Here is a 20,439-nt window from a genome sequence, read left to right as displayed (position 1 = left end):
AGGCTTGAGCCACCGCGCCCGGCTTGTTGGTGTATTTGTATTGCTCAGGACATCATAGGTACTCAGTAGATACTCGCTACATGAATGAATGTGTGTTTTGTTTTGTTTTGTTTGAGACAAAGTCTCGCTTTGTCACCAGACGCCAGGCTAGAGTGTAGTGGCGCAATCTCGGCTCACTGCAACCTCCGCCTCCTGGATTCAAGCAATACTCCTGCCTCAGCCTCCCGGGTAGCTGGGACTACAGGCGCACGCCACCATGACCAGCTAATTTTTTTTGTAGTTTTAGTAGAGACGGGGTTTCGCCACGTTGGCCAGGATGGTCTCAATCTCTTGACCTCGTGATCCACCCATCTCAGCCTCCCAAAGTGCTGGGATTACTGGCTTGAGCCGCTGCGCCTGGCCTGTTTTTGTTTTTGAGATAGAGCCTCACTCTGTTGCCCAGGCTGGAGTGCAGCAGTGTGATCTTGGCTCACTTCAACCTCCACCTCCTGGGTTCAAGCTATTCTCCTGTCTCAGCCTCTCAAGTAGCTGGGACTACAGGCATGCACCACTATGCCCGGCAAATTTTGGGGTACTTTTTTTTTTTTGAGACAGTTTCTCTCTTGTTGTCCAGGCTGGAGTGCAATGGTGGAACCTCTGCTCACCACGACCTCCGCCTCCTGGGTTCAAGTGATTCTCTTGCCTCAGCCTCCTGAGTAGCTGGAGTTACAGGCATGCGCCACCATGCCCGGCTAATTTTTGTATTTTTTGGTAGAGATGGGGTTTCTCCATGTTGATCAGGCTGATCTTGAACTCCCGATCTCAAGTGGTCTGCCCGATTCGGCCTCCCAGAGTACTGGGATTACAGACGTGAGCTTCTGCACCTGGCATATTTTTGTGCTTTTACTGGAGACAGGGTTACACTGTGTTGGCCAGGCTGGTCTTGAACTTCTGATCCCAAGTGATCTCCCTGCCTCAGCCTCCCAAAGTTCTGGGGTTACAGGTGTGAGCCACCTCGCTCAGCAAATGTGTGTTTGCTGCTCCATTTCCCTGTGTATTTCTTGCCTGTCTTGTGTGTATCTTTGTGTCTGGGGCTCTATTGCCCTGTGCTGCCCTGACCAAGCCATCTCTGCCCACAGGTGCCCGCCCGGCTGGGTGGGTGAGCGGTGTCAACTGGAGGACCCCTGTCACTCAGGCCCCTGTGCTGGTCGTGGTGTCTGCCAGAGTTCAGTGGTGGCTGGCACTGCCCGATTCTCATGTCGGTGCCCCCGTGGCTTCCGAGGTGAGAGGGGAAGAGTCTGGAGGGGGATGAGAGGCAGGCGGGGGTGTGGTCAGTCCCAAGCTCACCCTGTCCCGGTCCCTCCAGGCCCCGACTGCTCCCTGCCGGATCCCTGCCTCAGCAGCCCTTGTGCCCATGGTGCCCGCTGCTCAGTGGGGCCCGACGGACGCTTCCTCTGCTCCTGCCCACCTGGGTACCAGGGCCGCAGCTGCCGAAGCGATGTGGATGAGTGCCGGGTGGGTGGTCCCTGCCGCCATGGTGGCACCTGCCTCAACACACCTGGCTCCTTCCGCTGCCAGTGTCCAGCTGGCTACACCGGGTCACTATGTGAGGACCCTGTAGTGCCCTGTGCGCCCTCGCCATGCCGTAACGGAGGCACCTGCAGGCAGAGTGGTGACTTCACTTATGACTGTGCCTGTCTTCCCGGTGAGTGTGCCCTACTCGGGGGAGGCAGAGGGGTGGGCATAGGGACAGCAGGCCAGCCTGGTGGTGACCATCCTTGCCCCCTTTCCTGCTAGGGTTTGAGGGTCAGAATTGTGAAGTGAACGTGGACGACTGTCCAGGGCACCAATGTCTCAACGGGGGGACATGTGTGGACGGCGTCAACACCTACAACTGCCAGTGCCCTCCTGAGTGGACAGGTGGGGACTGGTGCCATAGGGGGCGGGGAGGCAGGCCTCGGGTGGGCATGCGCTGGGTGGCTGGACTGCTGCATCTGTGTGCCACAGGCCAGTTCTGCACGGAGGACGTGGACGAGTGTCAGCTGCAGCCCAATGCCTGCCACAATGGGGGCACCTGCTTCAACACGCTGGGTGGCCACAGCTGCGTGTGTGTCAATGGCTGGACAGGCGAGAGCTGCAGTCAGAACATCGATGACTGTGCCACAGCCGTGTGCTTCCATGGGGCCACCTGCCATGACCGCGTGGCTTCTTTCTACTGTGCCTGCCCCATGGGCAAGACTGGTGAGTGGCCGTTTACCTTGCAGGGAGCAGGGAGCTATGGATAGTTTTTAATACGGGCAAATAAGAGGGCTGACTTGAGGGTTAGAAAGATTATGGTAGGCTGGTGCGGTGGCTCATGCCTGTTATCACAGCATTTTGGGAGGCTGAAGTGGATGGATCATTGAGGTCAGGAGTTGGAGACCAACCTGGTCAACATGGTGAAACCCCATCTCTACTGAAAACACAAAAATTAGCTGGGTGTGGTGGGGAACACCTGTAATCCCAGTTTCTTGGGAGGCTGAGGCAGGAGAATCACTGGGCCTCAGGAGGTAGAAGTTGCAGTAAGCTGAGACAGCTCCACTGCACTCCAGCCTGGGTGACAGAGTGAGACTCTGTCTCAAAAAAAAAAAGATTATGTGGGCAGGGAAGGTGGCTCACATTTGTAATCCCAGCACTTTGTGGATCACAAGGTCAGGAGTTCGAGAGCAGCCAGGCCAATATGGTGAAACCCCGTCTCTACTAAAAATACAAAAATTAGGCAATAGAGTGAGACTCTGTTGGAAATAGATGCTCGATGCCCCAAAGAAAAATCAGCACTGAGGCGAAGGATCTTTCAGCAACGCAGTTTTTACTTCCTGGACTGCAGGTACTCTCGTGGCACGATGGCTAGCGAGGGTACCCTTCCTGCAGTCCAGGAAGTAAAAATTGTGTTGCTGAAAGATCCTTCGCCTCAGTACTAATTTTTCTTTGCAGTACCAAGCATCTATTTCCAACATTCTGTCTGCTAGGCTGGGCACAGCACAGTAGCTCTTGCCTGTAATCCCAGCATTTTGGGAGGCCAAAATGGGAGGATTGCTTGGGCCCAGGACTTTGAGACCAGCCTGGGCAACATAGTGAGACCTCTTCTCTATAAAAACTTGGCAGGCTGGGTGTGGTGGCTCACACCTATAACCCCAACACTTTGGGTGAATTGCTTGAAGTTCAGCAGTTTGAGACCAGCCTGGACAACATGACAAAACCCTATCTCTACCAAAAACACAAAAAATTAGCTGGGGATGGTAGCACATGCCTGTAGTCCCAGCTACTCTGGATGCTGAGGTGGGAAGATGGTTTGAATCCAAAAGGTGGAGGTTGCAGTGAGCTGAGATCGAGCCTTTGCACTCCAGCCTTGAAGACAGTGTAAGACCCTGTCTAAAAAAAAGAAATAAAAAAACCAAGATTATGCTGGAGGCAGGTTTAGAGGTGAAGTCTAAGCCTGGGAGAGATGGGGAGGAGGCTGACATTGCGCTGATGCATGGCTCAGGGCAGAAGCCATTGGAATGGGGAACTCCTGGGCGTTCCCTTTGGAAGTGGCAAAGATCAGAGAACATGTTTAGGAGAGGAAAGTGGAAATATAAAGAGGGCATACCTGGAAGAGGATATTACAGAAGCAAAGGCTGGAGGGTCGGAACCTTTTGTAATCAGAAAGAGAGCCAATAGGTTTTAAAACAATATATGGATGTAGGCTGGGCACGGTGGCTCACGCCTGTAATCCCAGCACTTTGTGAGGCCAAGGCGGGCAGATCACCAGAGGTCAGGACTTCAGGACCAGCCTGGCCAACATAGTGAAACCCTGTCTCTACTAAAGTACAAAAAAATTAGCTGGGTGTGGTCATGCGTGCCTGCAGCATCAGCTACTTGAGAGGCTAAGGCAGGGGAATCACTTGAACCCGGGAGGTATAGATTGCAGTGAGCTGAGATTGAGCCACTGTACTCCAGGCTGGCTATCGAGTGAGACTCTGTCTCAAAAACAAAAACAAAAACAAAAACAAACAAACAAACAAACAAAAAACAAAAAAACACCAAACAAAAACAAAAACAAAACAAAACAAAACAAAACAAAATATGTGGATGTTTGCAATTTATTTTATTATTATTTTTTGAGGTGGAGCCTCACTTTGTCACCCAGGCTGCAGTGCAGTGGCACTATCTCAGCTCACTGCAGCCTCAACCTCCTGGGCTCGTGATCCTCCCACCTCAGTCCCCCAAGTAGCTGGGATTACAGGCATGCGCCACAATGCCTGGCTAAGTTTTGTGTTTTTTGTAGAGATGGGGTCTTGTTATATTGCCCAAGCTGGTCTTGAACTCCTGATCTCAAGTGATCCACCCACCTTGGCCTTCCAAAGTGCTGGGATTATAGGCGTGAGCCACTGTGCCCGGTCTGCAATTCATTTTTAAATGGTTTAGAAAAAAAGATTGGTGGATTAAACTAACAATAGTTGAATCTAGGTGGTAGATATATGAATGGTCAGCTTTTCTGTGTGTTTGATAGTTCTCATAATAAACGGATAAAAAAGGCAGCTACTAGCCAGGCGCGGTGGCTCAAGCCTGTAATCCCAGCACTTTGGGAGGCTGAGGCGGGTGGATCACGAGGTCAAGAGATCGAGACCGTCCTGGTCAACATGGTGAAACCCCGTCTCTACTAAAAATACAAAAAATTAGCTGGGCATGGTGGTGCGTGCCTGTAATCCCAGCTACTCAGGAGGCTGAGGCAGGAGAATTGCCTGAACCCAGGAGGCGGAGGTTGCGGTGAGCCGAGATCGTGCCATTGCACTCCAGCCTGGGTAACAAGAGCGAAACTCCGTCTCAAAAAAAAAAAAAAAAAAAAAGGCCGGGCGCGGTGGCTCAAGCCTGTAATCCCAGCACTTTGGGAGGCCGAGGTGGGTGGATCACGAGGTCGAGAGATCGAGACCATCCTGGTCAACAAGGTGAAACCCCGTCTCTACTAAAAATACAAAAAATTAGCTGGGCATGGTGGTGTGTGCCTGTAATCCCAGCTACTCAGGAGGCTGAGGCAGGAGAATTGCTTGAACCCAGGAGGCGGAGGTTGCGGTGAGCCGAGATCGGGCCATTGCACTCCAGCCTGGGTAACAAGAGCGAAACTCCGTCTCCAAAAAAAAAAAAAAAAAAAAAAAAAAAAAAAAAAAAAAAAAAAAAAAGGCAGCTACTAAATACTCTAGGTTTAATAAAAACAACAACAGGCCAGTCGTGGTGGTTCATACCTGTAATCCTAGCACTTTGGGAGGCCAAGGAGGGTGGATCACTTTAGGTCAAGAGTTCGAGACCAGCCTTCCTAACATGGTGAAACGCCGTTTCACTAAAAACACAAAAAAATAGCTGGGTGTGGTGGCGCTGGTCTGTAATTCCAGGTACTTGGGAGGCTGAGGCAGGAGAATCGCATGAACCCGGAAGGTGGTGGTTGCAGTGAGCCAAGATCACGCCATTGCACTCCAGCATGGGCAACAAGAGCGAAAACTCTGTCTCAAAATAATAATAATAATAATAATAATAATAATAATCCACATAGAAAACCAAAAAAAACACAAAACAATCTGCTAGGGGTGTGGGCCTTTTGGGCAGAGCAGGAAAGTCTGCCTATGATGTCTGTCTACCACTTCCCAGGCCTCCTGTGTCACCTGGATGACGCCTGTGTCAGCAACCCCTGTCATGAGGATGCTATCTGTGACACGAATCCGGTGAACGGGCGGGCCATTTGCACCTGCCCGCCCGGCTTCACGGGCGGGGCATGTGACCAGGATGTGGACGAGTGCTCTATTGGTGAGAGGAGCTCCACCGTCGTCTGGGAATGGGCTGGGAAAGAGGGGAGAGGAGGAGGTCCCGGCCAGCCACGCCCACACCAAACGTGCTCCACCGCGCAGGCGCCAACCCCTGCGAGCACTTGGGCAGGTGCGTGAACACGCAGGGCTCCTTCCTGTGCCAGTGCGGCCGTGGCTACACCGGACCTCGCTGTGAGACCGACGTCAACGAGTGTCTGTCGGGGCCCTGCCGCAACCAGGCCACGTGCCTCGACCGAATCGGCCAGTTCACCTGCATCTGTATGGCAGGTGGGTGGTGGGCGTGGCCTGAGCGGGTCCTGAGGCAGGGGGCGGGGCCAGAGAAGCCCACGGATAGGGTGGGGAGAGGAATGGGGTGGAAGTGGGTTTGGAGTGCGACCTTTAGAGACTGAAGCCCGGAAGGAGGTGGGCTCAGGGCCAGAACATATTCCTGTGTGAGGCTGGGGGCGTGGTCAAGTGGAGTCAGTAGAACCTTAGGTGGGCTGCCTACCACCCGAGTAGTATTCTGGGCCTGAGGACCCACTCAGGAAAGGGCTGGGGATGGAGAAGCAGGGTCGGGGCTGTTGTGTGGTCAAGGTGAAGCCTGCAGACAGTCTTGTAGTAAACCTGGGCACAAGGCTATGGGGGTACTGGGGCTGGGAGCAGGGTACTGGGGAAAGAGCTTTGTCTGAGGACTGGGGAGAGAAGGAGAGGGTTTGAAGGCAAGGTCTCGATGGATTCCCATGAGCCTTGGGCCAGCTGGGACCACAGCTGGGTAACAGTCCAGCCTGTGGCTGAAAATTAAGCTTGGGCTGGGGGCGTGGGGGTGGGGACTAAGGGTCGGGGGATTTGTCTATGAGTAGGAAGGGAAGTACCTCCTTCCTTGCACTCCGTTTACACCATGGGGTAGCCCCAACTTTCCTAAGCCCGGTTCCCTGCCCCCAGGCTTCACAGGAACCTATTGCGAGGTGGACATCGACGAGTGTCAGAGTAGCCCCTGTGTCAATGGTGGGGTCTGCAAGGACCGAGTCAACGGCTTCACCTGCACCTGCCCCTCGGGTGAGGACCTCGGGAGAGGGAGCCTGAAAAACATGTTTGGGAAGGGGTGAAAACTCCAGGGTGGGAACCTATAAAACCACGTTAGCGGATAACTTGTAATAGAAACCATATGTTATGAAGCACATGGAAGTTAATGTAAATCCAAGTAAATGGGTTTTTCCACCCAAACAAGGCGGGGCTGGTGAGGGGTGTACTGCTCTCACCCTTTGTTGGCCTCTGCTCATCCCACTCCCCACCCCAGGCTTCAGCGGCTCCACGTGTCAGCTGGACGTGGACGAATGCGCGAGCACGCCCTGCAGGAATGGCGCCAAGTGCGTGGACCAGCCTGACGGCTACGAGTGTCGCTGTGCCGAGGGTGAGGCGGGCCGACGATAGTCCGACAGGAATCAGGAGGCGGCACTTGTGGGGGACAGGGCCAATAACAGACTTGGGGGGAGCTTGGGGGCGGGATTGTAGCAAGGCAGGACCCAGTGACAGAGTTGGGGGGTGGAGCCCATAAAGTGTATAGACTAACAAAAGCCTATGTGTGGGGCCAAAGGGTTGTAGCACAGGGTGGGTGTAACTGAATGGGAGGGCCCAATACCTTCCCCTGGCACCTGCCATGTGCTCCTATCTACAGTGGAGGGTGGGGCAGAAACAGGGCTGGAGGTGGGGCCACAGCTAGAGGTGAGATTTAACTGTGGGAGGGTCTTGGCCAGGGGCAAAATCTGGAGCTTTTAGCGGGGATGGAGTGGAGGCAAGTGGGGGGTGGGGCCTGTATTGAGCCGGACTCCTGACAGGTTGATGGGCAGGGCCTTAGATAGAGCTGAACCAAGATTGGTCCGAGGCCTCACCTGTGGGCAGGCCCCGGGCAAGCGGGCGGAGCCTGACCCTGTCAGTCCCCCCTACCTCGTCCCCCCCTCGCCCCCCGCAGGCTTTGAGGGGACGCTGTGTGAACGCAACGTGGACGACTGCTCCCCTGATCCGTGCCACCACGGTCGCTGCGTGGATGGCATCGCCAGCTTCTCATGTGCCTGTGCCCCTGGCTACACGGGCACACGCTGTGAGAGCCAGGTGGACGAGTGCCGCAGCCAGCCCTGCCGCCATGGGGGCAAATGCCTAGACCTGGTGGACAAGTACCTCTGCCGCTGCCCTTCTGGGACCACAGGTGGGAATGGGGGCTGGGACAGAAACAGCACATCTGGAGGGGCACAGGGGTTTGGGAAGGGTGCATCTAGTGGGGCACAATGGTGGCCACTCCATGCCATGTTCCTGGCCTCCAGGTGTGAACTGTGAAGTGAACATTGACGACTGTGCCAGTAACCCCTGCACCTTTGGAGTCTGCCGCGATGGTATCAACCGCTACGACTGTGTCTGCCAGCCTGGCTTCACAGGTAGGCAAGTGGCTGCCATGGAGAGGGTGTCCTTAGATCGAGGGTGAAGTCACTGGTCTCTGTGGGCTTGTTTTGCCTGTATCTGTGCAGACTCTTGTCCAGTGAGGTTGTCCATACTTTGCCCTGAGGTTGTGCTGTCTCACTGGCATAAGGTTGTTTCAAGATTTTTCTGGAGGCCAGGCCGGTGGCTCACGCCTGTACTCCCAGCACTTTGGGAAGCCTAGGCAGGTGGATCACCTGAGGTCAGGAGTTCGAGACCAGCTTGGTCAATGTGGTGAAACACCGTCTCTACTAAAAATACAAAAATTAGCTGGATGTGGTGGTGCTAGCCTGTAGTCCCAGCTACTCGGGAGGCTGAGGCAGGAGAATTGCTTGAACTGAGGAGGCGGAGGTTACAGAGAGCCAAGATCGAGCCACTGCACTCCAGCCTGGGAAACAGAGTGAGGCTTCATCTCAAAAAAAAAATTTTTTTTCTGAAACATAGATGAATGTGACTGAGTTATCTCTGAACGGGGCTAAAGTAATCGTTGATGGAAATGAAAACGACTTTGCTGGGTGTGTTGGCTCACGTCTGTAATCCCAGTACTTTGGGAGGTTGAGGCATGAGGATCACTTGATCCCAGGAGTTCCAGACCAGCCTGGGCAACATAATGAAACCCTGTCTCTACAAAAAAAAAACCAAAAAAACAAAACAAAACAAAAAAACATATTCCCAAAGCAGTAAATAAACACACACACGTACACACACACACACACACACACACACACACACACACACACACACTTAGGCGGGCTTGGTGGTGCCCGTCTGTAGTCCCAGCTCAGGAGGCTGAGTTGGGAGGATCACTTGAGGCCAGGAGGTAGAGGCTGTAGGGAGGTATGATCATGCCACTGCAGGTGACAGAATGAGACCCTATCTCAAAAAATACAAAGAAGAAAATAAAAAGAAGGGGACTTCATGGAAGTTTGGGGACCAGGATGATCTGGGGCAAGGCAGCTCTTGGTTGAGGAGGTGGGTGTCCTAATTTGCACAAGAACTGATGCCTTATGAAAAAGAGGTTGTCCTTGCTCGGGGGTGTGGGTGTCCTACGTGGGATCAGGTCGTCCCTCCCTGGTTGTCCTTGCTGCCTTTGTTCTGAGGTGAGATTGCTTGTATGCTCCCCAGGACCCCTTTGTAACGTGGAGATCAATGAGTGTGCTTCCAGTCCCTGTGGTGAGGGAGGTTCCTGCGTGGATGGGGAAAACGGCTTCCGCTGCCTCTGCCCGCCTGGCTCCTTGCCTCCACTCTGCCTCCCCCCGAGCCATCCCTGTGCCCATGAGCCCTGCAGTCACGGCATCTGCTATGATGCACCTGGCGGGTGAGGGCCCTTCTCAGACTCAGACACTGACCCCTCTCCCTGGCCCACCTGCCCGCCCTGACTACCCTCCCCTGCCAGGTTCCGCTGTGTATGTGAGCCTGGCTGGAGTGGCCCCCGATGCAGCCAGAGCCTGGCCCGAGATGCCTGTGAGTCCCAGCCCTGCCGGGCCGGCGGGACCTGCAGCAGCGATGGAGCGGGCTTCCACTGCACCTGTCCCCCTGGTGTTCAGGGTGTGTACCTCACCTTCCCTCCGTGGCCCCACCAACATCATTGTCCTCTCATCTCCCTTCTCTACTCTGTCCTTCCCCTACACTGGCATTTTTTTTTTTTTTTTTTTGCTTTCAATTATTTCCCTCCAGGAGCTTGGGAGGTGAGTATCAAGGTAAGGACCCTGGAGGGAGATGGGATCAGGGTGTCCCTTAAGGCAATCTCACTGCTTCCCTCTCTTCCATGCCCCACAGGACGTCAATGTGAGCTCCTCTCCCCCTGCACCCCGAACCCCTGTGAGCATGGAGGCCGCTGTGAGTCTGCCCCTGGCCAGCTGGCTGTCTGCTCTTGCCCCCCGGGCTGGCAAGGTACGCTGCCTGCTTCTCTCCCTTCTCCTCTCCATCTCCTTTTCCCCCTGCCCTATCCTGGATGATGCTAGAGATCCAGAGGACATCCTACTCCCAGCCCTGCCTTTGAGAGGGGCTTTCTGGCCAGGCACAGTGGCTCATGCCTGTAATCCCAGCACTTTGGGCGGCAGAGGTGGGTGGATCATCTGAGGTCGGGAGTTTGAGACCAGCCTGACCACCATGGAGAAACCCCATCTCTACTAAAAATACAAAATTAGCTGGGCGTGATGGCGCATGCCTGTAATCCCAGCTACTCAGGAGGCTGAAGCAGAAGAATCACTTGAACCTGGGAGGCAGAGGTTGTGGTGAGCCAAGATTGCACCACTGCCTTCCAGCCTGGGCAACAAGAGCAAAACTCTGTCTCCAAAAAAAAAAAAAAAAAGGGCTTTCTTCTGGGACGGACAGAGCTGGACACAGATACTTGCAACCAGTGTGAGTTAGCCCTGGGAATAGGAAGGGAAATGGGGCAAGAGATGCTGGAACTTGGGTGGGGTTTTGGGTCTAGCTTCCTGAAGGAGCAGACCTCATAGTATGTATGTGCCACCTCCTGAGACAGGGAGAAAACCATTCTGAAACTGCATATGCAAAATTGCTCAGACTGGAATGACAGCATGCCTTATTTTATCTTCACTTGTCTCAGCCTGCAGGTTCTTCCTCAGCCCCAGGCCCCCAGACACTGCCCTCTACCCTCTAACCCTAAATGTCATCTTGCTCCCTACCCCCAGGTCCACGATGCCAGCAGGATGTGGACGAGTGTGCTAGCCCCTCACCCTGCGGCCCTCATGGTATTTGCACCAACATGGCAGGGGGTTTCAGCTGCACCTGCCATGGAGGGTACACTGGCCATTCCTGCGATCAGAACATCAATGACTGTGACCCCAGTGAGTGCACGGGAGCTCTTGGGGGTGCTGCTCTGGCGAACACAGGCCTTCAGCTTGAACCGCGTGCCTGTCACTGTGCTGTCATTCCATCTTCACACTTCTCTTACTTTTCCCATTTTATTCGTATGGAAACCGAGGCCCGAGGAGGTTGGGTGACTTGCCCACGGCCATGGAATGAGTTAGGGGATGAGTTGGGCTTGGAGCCTTGGAGTCTGTGTACTGCCTGTCTTTCTCTCTCTCTCTCTTTTTTTTTTTTTTTTTTTTTTTTGTGTGTGTGTGTGTGTGTGTGAGACTGGGTCTTAGCTCTGTCACTGGAGTACAGTGGTGCGATCATGGCTCACTGTAACCTCTACCCTCTGGACTCAGGTGCTGCAGCCTCCCCAGTGACTGGGACTATAGGCATACACCACCATGCTCAGCTGATTTTTGTATTTTTGGTAGAAATGGGGTCTTGATATATTGCCCAGGTTGGCCTCAAACGCCTGAGCTCAAGTGATCTACCCACCTTGACCTCCCAAAGTGCTGGGATTACAAGTGTGTGCCACCATGCCCAGCCTATTTTTTTCATATGAAATCTGAAATCCCGTGTGTATTTTACATTTGTAGCACATCTCCATTTAGTCACAATTTCTTTTCTTTTCTTTTTTTTTTTTTTTTTTTTTGAGACGGAGTTTCGCTCTTGTCACCCAGGCTGGAGTGCAATGGCGTGATCTCGGCTCACCGCAACCTCCGCCTCCTGGGTTCAGGCAATTCTCCTGCCTCAGCCTCCTGAGTAGCTGGGATTGCAGGCACACGCCACCATGCCCAGCTAATTTTTTGTATTTTTAGTAGAGACGGGGTTTCACCATGTTGACCAGGATGGTCTCGATCTCTTGACCTCGTGATCCACTTGCCTCGGCCTCCCAAAGTGCTAGGATTACAGGCGTGAGCCGCCGCGCCTGGCTCTTTTCTTTTTTTTTTTTTAATTGGAGACAGTTTTCCTTTTGTTGTCCAGTGTAGAATGCAATGGTGGAATTTTGGCTCACTGCAACCTTCGCCTCCCAGGTTCAAGCAATTCTCCTACCTCAGCCTCTTGAGTAGCTGGTATTACAGGCATGTGCCACCATGCCCGGCTAATTTTTTGTATTTTTAATAGAGATGGGGTTTCTCCATGTTGGTCAGGCTGGTCTTGAACTCCTGACCTCAGGTGATCTGCCTGCCTCAGCCTCCCAAAATGTGGGATTACAGGTGCGAGCCACCGTGCCTGGCCTTTCCTTTTTTTTTTTTTTTTGAGACGGAGTTTTGCTCTTGTTACCCAGGCTGGAGTGTGCAATGGCTCGATCTCGGCTCACCGCACCCTCCGCCTCCTGGGCTCAGGCAATTCTCCTGCCTCAGCCTCCTAAGTAGCTGGGATTACAGGCACGCGCCACCACGCCCAGCTAGTTTTTTGTATTTTTAGTAGAGACGGGGTTTCACCATGTTGACCAGGATGGTCTCGATCTCTCGACCTCGTGATCCACCCGCCTTGGCCTCCCAAAGTGCTGGGATTACAGGCTTGAGCCACCACGCCCGGCCTTCTTTTTTTTTTTTTGAGACGGAGTCTTATACTGTCTTCTGGACTGGAGTGCAGTGGCATGATCTTGGCTCACTGCAACCTCCGCCTCCCAGGTTCAAGGGATTCTCCTGCCTCAGCCTCCAGAGTAGCTGAGATTACAGGAGCCTGCCACCATGCCCAGCTAATTTTTCTTTTTGTATTTTTTTTTTTTTTTTTTGAGACGGAGTTTTTTTCTTGTTACCCAGGCTGGAGTGCAATGGCGCGATCTCGGCTCACCGCAACCTCCGCCTCCTGGGTTCAGGCAATTCTCCTGCCTCAGCCTCCTGAGTAGCTGGGATTACAGGCACGTGCCACCATGCCCAGCTAATTTTTTGTATTTTTAGTAGAGATGGGGTTTCACCATATTGACCAGGATGGTCTCGATCTCTTGACCTCGTGATCCACCCGCCTCAGCCTCCCAAAGTGCTGGGATTACAGGCTTGAGCCACCGTGCCCGGTTCTTTTCGTATTTTTATTACAGACAGGGTTTCACTATGTTGGCCAGGCTAGTCTCGAATGCCTGACCTCGTGATCCACCCACCTCAGCTTCCCAAAGTGCTGGGATTACAGGCGTGAGTCACTGCACCTGGCCACACAATTTCAAGGACTCAGTAGCCACATGTGGCTAGTAACCGTTGTTCTTGGCCTGTCCCGAGCACAGGAATTAGATCAGGCACAATTAGCAGCATTTGCTGGGCAGCTTAAAGAGACCTTTTGGTTCTCCCAACACCTGCCTCTTGACATATAGGTGAGGTTTCCAGATAAAGGAGGGGACAAGGCCACAGAAGGGGATGGATTTAGATTCCTCTGACCAAATGCACCCCCTTCCAGTTGAACCTGGTTTCCTCCTGAATTCTTTTCAATCCATGGCATATCCCAGTCAGACTGGGCTAATGGGGGCAAGGTAGGTGACCAGACCGCCTTCCTCCTGCCCTCAGACCCATGCCTGAACGGAGGCTTGTGCCAAGACGGCGTGGGTTCCTTTTCGTGCTCCTGCCTCCCTGGTTTTGCCGGCCCACGTTGCGCCCGTGACGTGGATGAGTGCCTGAGCAGCCCCTGCGGCCCGGGTACCTGCACCGACCACGTGGCCTCCTTCACCTGCACTTGCCCACCTGGCTACGGGGGCTTCCACTGCGAGCAGGACCTGCCGGACTGCAGCCCCAGGTGGGCGGGGCCTCTGCTTGGAGCGCAGGGACTCTGACTTGGGATGGGGGTCTGGGATGAAGTGGGAACAGCAAGGATTGGGTAGAGTCCTCAACTCTGGACCCACTTAGGACTCTGATGACTGGTGGGGCAGGGCCAGGGAAGCAGGGTGTCTGTTTCAGAGATCACCTTGGAGTCTCTGGTGCCTGAAAGGGCATGGCCTCCGGCTTAGGGCTGAAGTCCCTGGTGAATTGGATGGAGCTAAGGGACTTGGTTGGCTTCTGTTGGGGCTGCAGCTTCTTGCGGAGATAAGGGTCAGGGAGTGGGAAGTCCCGAGCGCAACCCAGGACTCAGGGAGGAGGGCGGGGCCTGTGAGGGGGCGGGGCCTGATTCTCCCTCCCACTCCTTCACCTCCAGCTCCTGCTTCAATGGCGGGACCTGTGTGGATGGCGTGAACTCGTTCAGCTGCCTGTGCCGTCCCGGCTACACAGGAGCCCACTGCCAACATGAGGCAGATCCTTGCCTCTCGCGGCCCTGCCTGCACGGGGGCGTCTGCAGCGCCGCCCATCCTGGCTTTCGCTGCACCTGCCCCGAGAGCTTCACGGGCCCCCAGTGCCAGGTGGGCGGAGTTACTGGGGACCTTGGGGAGGAGGCTGACCGGGATCCTAGGAGGGAGAAGCTAAGTCCGGGCACAGCTACCCTAGACTCCCCAGTACTGACTCTGAGTGCTTCCCCTCCAGAAGCTGGTGGACTGGTGCAGCCGGGAGCCTTGTCAAAACGGGGGTCGCTGCGTCCAGACTGGGGCCTATTGCCTTTGTCCCCCAGGATGGAGTGGCCGCCTCTGTGACATTCGAAGCCTGCCCTGCAGGGAAGCCGCAGCCCAGATCGGTGAGGGGGAGCACGCAACCAGGCGTGTTGGGCTCCACGAGGGCTCGTGCACATACCTCCTGCTATTATGAGCTGAATGGGTTGCCATAGAGCCTATGGGGCATGATGGGATGTGTAGCTGAGTGTTGTGGGTGTGTGAGCATGAGACAACTGGCAAGGATGGTGTGTGTGTTGTTACTCTGAGACAGCAGGGCTGGTGTGTGTGCTGCAGGTTGTGACCGAGCTACTGTGAGCATTGAAGGCATATGTGTGTTTGTCAGTGATGAGACCTTTCCTGCTGGGGGGATGTGTGAGAACCTGATGGAGTGTGGGTGTGATCCTGGGGACTCATTCCAGCAAGGATGTTGAATGATGTGTGTGATGGAGGCAGAAGGGGGATGTATGGGGTCACCGCCGTTCCTGTGCCACTCTCCTCTTTGCAGGGGTGCGACCAGAGCAGCTGTGTCAGGCGGGTGGGCAGTGTGTGGACGAAGACAGCTCCCACTACTGCGTGTGCCCAGAGGGCCGTGCTGGTAGCCACTGTGAGCTGGAGGTGGACCCCTGCTTGGCCCAGCCCTGCCAGCATGGGGGGACCTGCCGTGGCTACATGGGGGGCTATGTGTGTGAGGTAAGGGGGTGCCCCCCAGGAGAGGGAAGAGGAGGTGGGCATGCCTGGGTGTGTCTGGGCACACGTTTCTGTACATCTGTGGCTTGGTGTGGGTATGTCTCTAGACGTGTCTGAGTTTTTGCTTTTGGGACTCTTGGTATATCTGTGGGTGTCACTGTGGGTAGATCTGGGGTGTGGGTTTTTTTTTTTTTTTTTTTTTTTTTTTGAGACGGAGTTTCTCTCTTGTTACCCAGGCTGGAGTGCAATGGCGCGATCTTGGCTCACCACAACCTCCGCCTCCTGGGTTCAGGCAGTTCTCCTGCCTCAGCCTCCTGAGTAGCTGGGATTACAGGCATGCGCCACCATGCCCAGCTAATTTTTTGTGTTTTTAGTAGAGATGAGGTTTCACCATGTTGACCAGGATGGTCTCAATTTCTTGATCTCATGATCCACTTGCCTCGGCCTCCCAGCCCTTTTTTTTTTTTTTTTTTTTTTGAGTCAAGGTCTCACTCTGTCACCCAGGCCCCAGGCTGGAGTGTAGTGGTACAATGTCAGCTCACTGCTACCTTCGCCTCCAGGGGTCAGGTGATTCTCCTACCTCACCTTCCCAAATAGCTGGGATTACAGGTGCCTACCAGCACACCCAGCTAATTTTTGTATTTTTAGTAGAGACAGGGTTTCACCACATTGGCCAGGCTGGTCTCAAACTCGTGATGTCAGGTGATCTGCCCACCTCAGCCTCCCAAAGTCCTGTGAGCCCAGCCTGGGGTGTTTTTCTCTCTGAACCTCTGTCCAGTTGTTTCCTGGGCGTATCTGTGTGTGTCTGAGTGTGCCCCTTTGGCTGTGTATGTGTTAAGATGTCTAGGTGTTTTCCTTCTCTCTCTCTCTCCTTCCTTCCTTCCCTTTCCGACAGGATCTTGCTCTGTCAGCCAGACTAGAGTGCAGTAGTATGATCATAGCTCACTTGCAGCCTGAAACTTCTGGGCTCAAGTGCTCCTCCTGCCTCAGCCTCCTGAGTATCTGGGACTACAGGCATGTGCCATTATGCCTGGCTATTATTATTATTATTTTTTGGAGAGATAGAGTCTGGTCTTGGGCTCAGGTGATCTTCTTGCCTCAGCCTCCCAAAGGGCTGGGATTACAGACATGAACAACTGCACCTAACTCTCTTTTACATTTTTTGTTTTGTTTTGTTTTTTTAGAGAGGGTCTCACTTTATTGCCCAGGCTGAAGAGCAATGGTGTGATCATACCTTATTTGCAGCTTCGAACTCCTGGGCTCAAGTGATCCTTTCACCTAAGCCTCCTGAGTAGCTGGGTAGCTGGGACTGCAGGTGTGCACCACCATGCCTGGCATATATGTGTGTGTGTGTGTGTGTGTACCAGGCACATACCTGTAATCCCAGCTACTCAGGAGGCTGAGGCAGGAGGACCACTTGAGCCCAGAAGTTTGAGGCTGCGAGTGAGCTATGTCATGCCACTGCACTCCAGCCTGGGCGACAGAGCAACTCTGTTGGAAAGAAAGAAAAGAAGGAAAGATATATATGTCTCTTTATATATATCTCTACCAAAAAAAATGTATATATATATATATATGCATTTATATATATATGCATATAAAATATGCATATATATACATATAAAATATGCATATATATACATATAAAATATGCATATATATATATATATTTTTTTTTCTTTGGTAGAGATGGAGGTCTTGCTATGTTGCCCAGGCTGGTTTTAAACTCCTGGCCTCAAGTGATCCTCCCATCCTGGCCTCCCAAAGGGCTGGGATTACAGGTGTTAGCCACCACACCTGGGCTGGGGTTTTTTTTGTGTGTTTGCATGTGTGTCCCTCTGCACTGAGTGTGTCCATGGCCCTATGTGTTTGGGTGTTTCCTTGCACTGACTGTTTCTCTGTATGTCCTGCACACTGGGCGTGTGTTTGTGTGCTGGGCATCTGTGTGTGTCCTTTTGTGCTGGGGTTGTGTCTTCATGGGTATGTCCAGGTGTGTCTGTGTCCCACTAAGCTGAGTGAGTCCCTCTCTTGCCCCACTGAAGTGTCTGCCTGGCTACAATGGTGACAACTGTGAGGATGACATAGACGAGTGTGCCTCCCAGCCCTGCCAGCATGGGGGCTCCTGCATTGACCTTGTGGCCCGATATCTCTGCTCCTGTCCCCCAGGAACACTGGGTACGCCAGGGCCGGGGTTGGGGGACAGGATGGGAGCCTGTCTTCATCCCGTCCTGATTACCCACCCGCACCCCCCACCCTGTTTCTTCCTCCAGGCGTGCTCTGTGAAATTAATGAGGATGACTGCGGCCCAGGTCCACCCCTGGACTCAGGGCCCCGGTGCTTACACAATGGCACCTGCGTGGACCTGGTGGGTGGCTTCCACTGCACCTGCCCCCCAGGATACACCGGTTTGCGCTGTGAGGCAGACATCAATGAGTGTCGCTCAGGTGCCTGCCATGCAGCACACACCCGGGACTGCCTGCAGGACCCAGGAGGGGGTTTCCGTTGTCTTTGCCATGCTGGCTTCTCAGGTAAGTGTTGGAGAAGGGGCTGGCCTGGGACCCTGCCTGTCATTCCCTCATTGTGGCTAATCTACATGCTCCTGCTCGCTCAGGTCCCCGCTGTCAGACTGTCTTGTCTCCCTGTGAGTCCCAGCCATGCCAGCATGGAGGCCAGTGCCGTCCTAGCCCGGGTCTTGGGGGTGGGTTGACCTTCACCTGCCACTGTGTCCAGGTAGGTGTGGGTGTGGACCTCTGGAGGAGGAGTAGGGGCGTGGTGTCCTGTGAACTAGGGGCGTGGCCTCTAGGAGGAGGATGTGGCTTTAGGGGAGAGGTGGAAAGAGAAGGGAGTTTCTGGGAAATACTGACATTTCCGCCGGCTCACGCTTGTAATCCTCCCAGCACTTTGGGAAGCCTGAGGCGGGTGGATCACTTGAGGCCAGGAGTTCATGACCAGCCTGGGCAACATGGTGAAACTCCCGTCTCTACTAAAAATACAAAAATTAGCTGAGTGTGGTGGCGGGCACCTGTAATTCCATCTACTTGGGAGACTGAGGCAGGAGAATTGCTTGAACCCGGGAGGCGGAGGTTGCAGTGAGCCGAGATCGTGCCATTGCACTTCAGCCTGGGCAGTAGGGTGACACTCCATCTCAAATAACAAACAAACAAAAAACAAAGACACAGTAAAACCCCTGGCATTTCCTGGAGGTTTGAAGGGAAAGGCGTTTGGGGGGCGTGGCCTCCAGGGAGGACGGGGCTTATTTGCCGGGTGAGGTCTCCGTCGTGAAACGGCAAGAGGTTGGGTGGGACATGGGGAGGTTGTGGGGGTCTCAACCTTCCTTAGTTTTGACCTCTTCTCTTCCCCCTCTTGTCCCTTGGCCCTTCTTTTCCCCACTCTTCGTTTCTTCTACTCCTTCCCTCTACTCCCCTCTCTCACTTTTTCCCCTCTCTCCCCAAACCCGACCCCCAGCCGTTCTGGGGTCCGCGGTGTGAGCGGGTGGCGCGCTCCTGCCGGGAGCTGCAGTGCCCGGTGGGCGTCCCATGCCAGCAGACACCCCGCGGGCCGCGCTGCGCCTGCCCCCCAGGGTTGTCGGGGCCCTCCTGCCGCAGCTTCCCGGGGTCGCCGCCTGGGGCCACCAATGCCAGCTGCGCGGCCGCCCCCTGTCTCCACGGGGGCTCCTGCCGCCCCGCGCCACTCGCGCCCTTCTTCCGCTGCGCTTGCACGCCGGGCTGGACTGGATCGCGCTGCGAGGCGCCCGCCGCGGCACCCGAGGTCCCGGAGGAGCCGCGGTGCCCGCGCGCCGCCTGCCAGGCCAAGCGCGGGGACCAGCGCTGCGATCGCGAGTGCAACAGCCCTGGCTGCGGCTGGGACGGCGGCGACTGCTCGCTGAGCGTGGGCGACCCCTGGCGGCAGTGCGAGGCGCTGCAGTGCTGGCGCCTCTTCAACAACAGCCGCTGCGACCCCGCCTGCAGCTCGCCCGCCTGCCTCTACGACAACTTCGACTGCCACTCCGGTGGCCGCGAGCGCACTTGCAAGTGAGCCCATCCACCCGATCGATCCGTCTGTCTATGCATCCATCCCAGTGTTTGTCCATGGTCCCTGCCTGTCTTTCCACCTGCCCATTCACTTGCCCTGTTTCTTTTTGCACTCTATCTGCCCATCTGTGCCCCACGTGTCCATCGGTCCATCTGTCTGTTCATCCACGTGCCCTGCCTATCTTGTTTCTATCTGCCTATGCACTTCTGTGCCCTGTTTGTTTGTCCTTTTCTCCACCCAAGAATTCCTTTTTTTTTTTTTTTGAGACAGAGTCTTGCTCTGTGGCCCAGGCTGGAGTGCAGTGGGGCAAACTCGGCTCACTGCAACCTCTGCCTCCCGGATTTAAGCAATTCTCCTGCCTCGGCCTCTGGAGTAGCTGGGATTACAGTCATGAGCCACCGCGCCTGGCTGAATTCCTTTGTGTTTAGACAGGGTCTCACTCTGTGACCCAGGCTGGAATACAGTGGCCTGATCTCAGCTCACTGCAACCTCCACCTCCCAGGCTCAAGTGATCCTCCCACCTCAGCCTCCTGAGGAGCTGGGATCACAGGTGCGAGCCACTGAGCCCAACTAACTTGTGTACTTTTTGTAGAGATGGGGCTTTGCCATGTTGTCTGGGCTGGTCTTGAATTCCTGAGCTCAAAGCGATCCTCTCAGCTCAGCCTCTCAAGGTGCTGGGATTATGGGCCTGAGCCACCAAACCAGGCTAAGAATTCCTTTTATTCCTCTGTGTACCCAACTGTCTTCCTGTACCCCACTTGTCCATCCTTGGGCCAAATCTGTCCATCCATGAACTCTGTTTGCCCCTCTATATAGCTATTCATCTATCTGTGCATGTCCCTAACTCTCTCTGCCCCTTTTCTGCCCCTCTGTATGTCTATCTTAGGCAGTCCTTCTGTCCATCCCTACACCCCCCACCCCTTCTATTCCTCTGCATACCTCTCTGTCTGCTTGGAAGCCTCCATCCCCTTCATCTTCCCATCCTCATCTTCCCTGATTTCCCCCTTACTCTGCTCCAGCCACGCTGGCCTCTCTGTTGTTCCCCAGATACCCCAGGGCCTTTGCACAAGCTGTTCCTACTGCTTGGCTGTTCCCTTCCCCCACATGGCTCCCTCACCTCCT

General features: G+C 54.5%; 1 protein-coding gene across 2 annotated transcripts in view; it reads left to right on the top strand.

Moving 5' to 3' along the window:
* NOTCH3 (notch receptor 3) overlaps nt 1-20,439 on the top strand; it is a 46,762-nt gene that overhangs the window by 8,439 nt on the left and 17,884 nt on the right. Inside the window, exons 3-24 of one of the 2 annotated variants that reach the window (XM_039466824.2) lie at nt 1,119-1,261; nt 1,346-1,684; nt 1,777-1,899; nt 1,987-2,220; nt 5,641-5,796; nt 5,898-6,083; nt 6,738-6,851; nt 7,093-7,206; nt 7,765-7,998; nt 8,114-8,224; nt 9,390-9,582; nt 9,661-9,812; nt 10,044-10,157; nt 10,922-11,077; nt 13,589-13,814; nt 14,211-14,412; nt 14,537-14,681; nt 15,104-15,288; nt 17,328-17,460; nt 17,556-17,813; nt 17,897-18,015; nt 18,751-19,316. In XM_039466824.2, coding sequence (XP_039322758.1) covers nt 1,119-1,261; nt 1,346-1,684; nt 1,777-1,899; nt 1,987-2,220; nt 5,641-5,796; nt 5,898-6,083; nt 6,738-6,851; nt 7,093-7,206; nt 7,765-7,998; nt 8,114-8,224; nt 9,390-9,582; nt 9,661-9,812; nt 10,044-10,157; nt 10,922-11,077; nt 13,589-13,814; nt 14,211-14,412; nt 14,537-14,681; nt 15,104-15,288; nt 17,328-17,460; nt 17,556-17,813; nt 17,897-18,015; nt 18,751-19,316 — 4,203 coding nt within the window. Of the gene's footprint in view, nt 1-1,118; nt 1,262-1,345; nt 1,685-1,776; nt 1,900-1,986; nt 2,221-5,640; nt 5,797-5,897; nt 6,084-6,737; nt 6,852-7,092; nt 7,207-7,764; nt 7,999-8,113; nt 8,225-9,389; nt 9,583-9,660; nt 9,813-10,043; nt 10,158-10,921; nt 11,078-13,588; nt 13,815-14,210; nt 14,413-14,533; nt 14,682-15,103; nt 15,289-17,327; nt 17,461-17,555; nt 17,814-17,896; nt 18,016-18,750; nt 19,317-20,439 lie in introns of both variants that reach the window. The other variant, XM_039466823.2, reaches the window with a different exon arrangement.

The sequence above is a fragment of the Saimiri boliviensis genome, chromosome 14, assembly GCF_048565385.1.
Source record: "Saimiri boliviensis isolate mSaiBol1 chromosome 14, mSaiBol1.pri, whole genome shotgun sequence".
In the NCBI taxonomy this organism is placed as follows: domain Eukaryota; kingdom Metazoa; phylum Chordata; class Mammalia; order Primates; family Cebidae; genus Saimiri; species Saimiri boliviensis.
This window is presented reverse-complemented; position numbering and strand designations above follow the sequence as displayed.